Source organism: Orycteropus afer, unplaced genomic scaffold (assembly GCF_000298275.1).
Source record: "Orycteropus afer afer isolate SDZICR_OR568_19922 unplaced genomic scaffold, OryAfe1.0 scaffold00020, whole genome shotgun sequence".
NCBI classification, from domain to species: Eukaryota; Metazoa; Chordata; class Mammalia; order Tubulidentata; family Orycteropodidae; genus Orycteropus; species Orycteropus afer.
In genome coordinates this window covers 11,522,398-11,528,724 of record NW_006921607.1, presented here as the reverse complement: position 1 = coordinate 11,528,724, position 6,327 = coordinate 11,522,398, and the positions used below count along the sequence as shown (strand labels likewise).

General features: G+C 44.8%; 1 protein-coding gene across 1 annotated transcript in view; it reads left to right on the top strand.

The window, feature by feature from the left end:
• CUNH20orf173 (chromosome unknown C20orf173 homolog) overlaps positions 1 to 6,327 on the top strand; it is an 11,625-nt gene that overhangs the window by 4,239 nt on the left and 1,059 nt on the right. Inside the window, 2 exon segments of the mRNA XM_042783603.1 lie at positions 5,870 to 6,030; positions 6,118 to 6,229. Of these exon segments, the coding sequence (XP_042639537.1) occupies positions 5,870 to 6,030; positions 6,118 to 6,229 (273 nt within the window).

The window sequence follows — 6,327 nt, the reverse complement described above, 5'->3', positions numbered from 1 at the left end:
AGAGAGAGAGAGATTTATCTCAGGCAAATGGCTCATACAGTTATAGAGGCTGGCAAGTCCCAAGTCTGTGGGTCATACATAAAGCTGGAGGCGTCTTCTGACTCACACAGCTGTAGGGACTGACAAACCGAAGATTGGCAGGCAATACAGTGGGCTGCTGACTTCGGAGGCTGACAATTTCCAGATCTGCAGGAAAAATGGCAGATTGTTGGCGATACAGCAGGCCATTGGTTCAAGTCCAGAAACCAGAGATGATGATGAGCCAGGTGCGGGATCCAGATCCAGCAAGCCAGAGAACTTCCCCAGGATGCCCATATATTTTTGGGAAGCAGGCCACACCCCTGAGGAAACTCCTTTTCAACTGACCGGCTGCTCATAGCACATCTCATATGGAGGTGATTACATTATATGGGTCTCATTATGGAGATGACTACCTCACAACTTCTAAATCACTTAGCATCATGGCCCAGCTAAGTTGACACACAGCCTCAACTCTTACATTGGCCATTTCAGCATTTTCTACATGTCCAGTTCAGTGACATTAATTACGTTCAGCATGTTGTGTAACCATGACCTCTACCCATCTCCAATTCTTTTCATCACCCTTCACAGAAACTCAGTGCCCCTAAGCAATGGCTTTCCCTTTCCCCTTCCCTCCTGTCCTAGAAACAGTTATCAACCGTGGTCTCTAGACTTTGTAAAATCATGAGATTTTTCATATAAGTGGGAACATAAAATATTTGTCCTTTTGTGACTGACTTATTTCACTCAACATAATATTTTCAAGGTTCAGGTTATCTTTTCATTTGATTTCAGGTCTCAACAAGGTTCAGGTTATCTTTAAAAAAAAACAAAACTTTTTTTTCCCCCTTAAATTTTAGATATTATTTATTGGTTCCTACTGTGCAAGATTTACACCATTCATAGACTTTGCTAGAACTGGAATCAAAACTCAGTCTTCACAGTTATCTATCCTGCAGCACCATGAGCTGCCCACTTCTGGGTAAGGGCAGTATGTGACAAGGTCAGTGAGTCCCAGGGGCAACAGCTCAGTGCCTTGTCTCTCTCACTGAGTGGCACACCGTGACAGAGGAGCAGGCATCTATGACCACGGAACATGGTGCTGCCCACACCATGATGGGCAGGTAAGGAAAGTCCAAATCCAGAATAGGACAAAGTGCTTTTTCAGTAACGACAAACTGCTGCCACCTCGTAGCTAGCTAGTTACCTCTGAGAATGGTACCTTATCGGGAACTTGGGGGAGGGGAAATAGGAGATTGCTGCTGACAAACGGGGAAACTCAAACCACTCACTGCTGTCAAATGGATTCCGACTCATAGCTACCCCCACTGGGTTTCCAAGGCGATAAATCTTTACAGAAGTATATTGCCACATCTTCCTTCCACGGAGCAGCTGGTGGGTTTAAACCACCAACCTTCTGGTTAGCAGGCAAATGCCTTAGGCACTACGCCACAAGAGCTCCCTGACAAACAGGGGAAGGTGCTTCAGAATGACAGTAGACAGGTCAGCCTAGGGGAGGGGTTGTTGTTGTTGTTGTTATGTGCCGTCGAGTCGGCCCAGACTCATAGCGACCCCTCCTTGGGTTTCCGAGGCAGTATCACTACGGAAGTAGGATTGCCCAACCTTCCTTCCGAGGAGTGGCTGGTGGGTTTGAACCGCCAGCCTTCTGGTTAGCAGTCAAGTGCTTTAGCCACTATGCTACCAGAGCTCCTTAGGGGAGGGGAGGTCCATGTTAAGTTCAACAAAGCCTCCATTCTGGCCACTTTGATCACATGATCTTTAAGCACTGAGGAGGCTGGGAAGTTAACTTGGATAAACTGCTTTAAAAACTTTTTTTTTTCCCCTTCAGTTTTAGATATTACTTATTGGTTCCTACTGTGCGAGATTTACACCATTCATCTTCCCAATTCTTCCCCTTCCTAGCCCCCCAAAATCACTGAATCACCATTTTGGTGATAAAGTTCACAACTGACTTTTAAAAAATTGCCTAGCTTTCTATGTACCTATCACTAATTCCTTCTCAAATGCTGACAGATCTACAAATCTCTCAATATGATCAAACACATCAGATTTATCAGTTTCATTAGTTTTTTGAGACATTGGCCCTGAAGCCCCCGTCCTCACTTTCTTTAGTCAGACACAAAAGATGACATACTGGATAATTCCGTTAATATGCAGCTCAAAACCAGGCAAAACGAAACTAAAGTGATGTCAGGTAAGTTTTTTGGGTGGAAATAAGTAGGGGGGTTATGAAAGAGGCTTTTGGAGTGCTGGTAATGTTCTATATCTTCATTGGGTGGTGATTACTCAGGTGTATACCTTTGTAAATTTTCTCACTGTACACCTGTGCTATATATCAATAGGAATTTTAAAAGCTGTATATGCTGTATATGACTTTTGTGAATAAGGTAGGAATTGTTCAACCCATGACACTGGCAAAAATGATTATCTCTATGGAAAAGATGAAATTGTATCCCTGTATGGAAAAGATGAAATTGGATTCCTACCACATATATTAAAAAAAATCAACCCCAGATGGATTAAATGTCAAAAACAAAACTAGGAAACTCTAACAGAAAATATAGGCCAACGTCTTTTAGACCTTGGGGTAGGAAAAGATTGCTTAAACAGGGCACAAAAAGCATTGATTACAAAATAAAATTAGACTATATTAAATCGAAGGCCTTTGTTCATCCAGACACCTTTAAGAAAGTTTAAAAAAAACAGTTTAAAACTCAGAGAAGATCATTGCTATAAATACCCCACACTGGTAAAAGTTAGCATTAATACTATATAAAGAATTCTGAAGCAAGAAGAGTGAAAACAACCCATTAGAAAAATGGGCGAAATACAAACCTTTACAGAGGAATAAACTATGTATCAGATCCGACTCATAGCGACTCCTCTTTGGGTTTCCGAGGTGGTATCACTATGGAAGTAGATTGCCCAGTCTTCCTTCCAAGGAGTGGCTAGTGGGTTTGAACATCCAGCTTTCTGGTCAGCAGTCAAATGCCTTAGGCACTACACCACCAGAGCTCCCAAACTACGTATCACCAATAAACATCTGACTGCCAATATTATTGGTGATCAGGGAAATTCACATCAAGACCACAAATAAGATACCACTTTTCATCTTAATTTTCAGTAGGCAAGTAGTTAAAAGTCTAACTCTACCAAGTCATGGAGAAGATGTGGAACCGCCGATCTCTTCTCCATCGGTGCAAACACCAACAGCAAAAAATGTGACAAAAGTGAACATTCACAAACTCTGACCCAGAAATTACATCCTCAGGTATACACCGAGTAACTTCTACATGTATAAGAAACACGCATAACCATGTTCTTATCAGCACTGTTTCCAGCAACAGAAAAACTGCAAATAACCCTCACATGCATCAGCACAAGCATACCTTCAGTTAAGAACTTTCTTGTTATCTGAATGTTCCTTCTTTGAACGGACTCCTGTTCCCATTTCATGAATCCAGTCTTCTCTTATCCTGGCGATGTAATTTTTGAGATGCTCTGCTCCCTGTGTTGTCTCTACTTCTTCTGAGTTCCTTTTCTTTGTGTATTTTGGTCTCTTGTTAGAAACATTTCTCAACTGTCTTGCAATCTTTTGCTTTCCTTTTAAGGGTGAGACACTATTTCAATTACCTTCTACTGTTCGATAAACTACTCTAAAACTTAGCAACTTAAGTTTGTGACTTTACAATTTGCACAGAGCTCAGTGGGGACAACTCCTCTCTATTCCACATGGGATGGTCACTTTCAAGATGGCTCACTCACAGCTGGCAAGTTGATTCTGCTATCACCTGGGGATGGGGGTGGACCGGTTCAATAGGGACTACTGGCTGGGGACCTGGATTCTCCTCCATATGGGCCTCTCCATGTGGATGCTTGGGTTTCCTCACAATATGGCAAACAGGTTCCCAGAAGGAGCATTCCAAGAGGAAGGAAATGGAAGTTACCACTTCTCCCCCCTGCCCCCCCCCCCCAGTAACTTCTCCTGCCCCAGATTTGGCTCCCGGTAACTTTTTTTAAAAAAATATATTTTATTGAAATATAATTTGTATACAGTGAAATACACAAAACTAAAGTGACATGGGTTGCTTTTTTTTTTTTTTGCAGTGTTCCTTCCCTCCCCTTCAACCCCTGGTAACCAACAAAGAAAGCTTCCTTCCAAGGAAGGTTTCCAAGAAATCTTTTCTTGACTTTGCTCGGTAATTATTTTTCATTTCCTATTGAAGCTCTGGTAGCATAGTGCCTAAGGCGTTTGACTGCTAACCAGAAGGCTGGCAGTTCAAACCCACCAGCCACTCCTCAGAATGAAGACTGGGCAATCTATTTCTGTAGAGGTACCGCCTTGGAAGCCCAAGGAGGGGTCACTATGAGTCAAAACCTGCTCAATGGCAGTGAGTTTGGTTTGTTTGGTATATTTATAAAGGAGCTCCACTGGCACAGAGGTTAAAACACTTGGCTTCCAACTAAAGTCAGTAGTTCAAACCCACTAGTCACTCTATGGGAAAATGATGTGGTAGCCTGGTTCCATAAAGATTATAGCCTTGGAAACCCTATAAGGTGCTCTACTTTACAGGGTCGATGAGTTAGAATCAACTTGATGGAAGTTGTCACTTCTCTTATTGGGGAAATGTCCAAGTGTTAACATCTTTAGGTTTTTCCCTTGGGTAAGTTTCCTCAGAGAGGGAATCTCCTGCCTGAGGGGTTATTTATGTTGGTAACAATTCTCAAAAAGAAAGAAAGTTAACCGAGAGGTGTTAAGGATTGAATACAACAAATACTCATTTTCATCAACATCATAAATTCCCCCAAGCCCAGGAGGTTGCTGCCTTCCCCTTTTTCCTTCTCTGCCACCTGCTCATCCACACCAGCCTTGGCACCATATCCCCTTCTTTCTCGCCTGTCACCTTCAATACTTGACTTCCAAGCCTTCCTTGTTAGCTGAGCACTGGGCTGAATGCCAAAGTGAAGGAGGGGGCCTTGCCCATAAACCTACACGGAGGTCACAATGTGGCCTCTGTGATGAGGTCCCTGATATAACTGGGCTGGCACGAAAGACCCCATTAGGCATCAACTTCCTCCCAGAGGCCACAGAACACACCAATTGTAACGTATCCCCTTCCTTCAGCCTCCAGCTCAGGCCTTGGCAGTTCCTTTTAGTGATTAGTAGGTGGATAGAGAGGTAAGTGGGGAGATGTTGGGAGGAGGTGAGGTGTGTGTGTGGGTGCGGGGCATGGTTGAGGAGGGATGGAAGCAATCAGGATGGGGGATACCGAAGATGTCTGTGACCCCAACCTCTCATCTTCCCCAGCGGCCAGTGTCAGAGTCAATCTACTGTCTGCCAGGGACACCACTGTCAGGGCCAGAGATGAGGGTTCAATACCCAAAGCTCGGCCTAGTGGCTGCCTGCCTGCTTTCGTTGTGGCTGATAACCTCCTTCCTGGATCAGGAGGTCAGCCAGAAGAATCTCCGTAAGATGGCCAAAACACTCCCAGGGATGTGCCACTGCCCCAGGATTTCTTCCAGAAGGTGTGGTTGCCCTCCTGGGGCCCTGGAGTGTTCCACCTGTCTCCGCATACCTGGCCACTCCAATTGGTTTGACAAACGCTTCAAACGGGTCATTAAGCCCCTGCAGAGGTCACAAGTGCCCATGTCCTCTGATGCTCTGATACAGTGGATGGTCAGTGCCCAATTTTGGCTTCTGTCTAGTTGCTATCCCCAACCCCAGCTGCTGTGTTTCTCCTCATTCATGGCCCCAGGCTCTAACCTTCTCCCACAGATAGCTGGAGCCTGGATGAAAGCCTTACATTCCTCCCTCCTATGTTCCTAGGGACTTCAGGGTAAGTCAGAGATGGAGTTTAAGAATAGGAAGCAGTGGCAGCAGCAGACCAAAGTGTCTCGTTGCCAGACTTGTGCCGTGGTGGGGAATTCATGGTTCCTACGGGGCTCTGGCTATGGCATCAGGATTAACCAACATGACATGGTCCTCAGGTAGGTGCAGGGTAGGAGGTAGAGACCAGGATGGACAGGCCAAATCCTCCTTCTCCACCAAATGACCACCTTGCCCTTCTTTCCAAGGATGAGCCAGGGCCCTGTCCAGGGTTTTGAGATGGATGTGGGGAACAAAACCACCATGCGCATTTTGTACCCTGAGACTGCCAACATTCAAGATCCTGACACCCAACTTCTGGTGCTGCCAATGAATGCATCTGGTCTGGAGTGGTTCTTGAATACACTACGTGAAGACAGCTTCTGGAAGCCAAAAAATCCAGGGTATGGTAGTGAAGG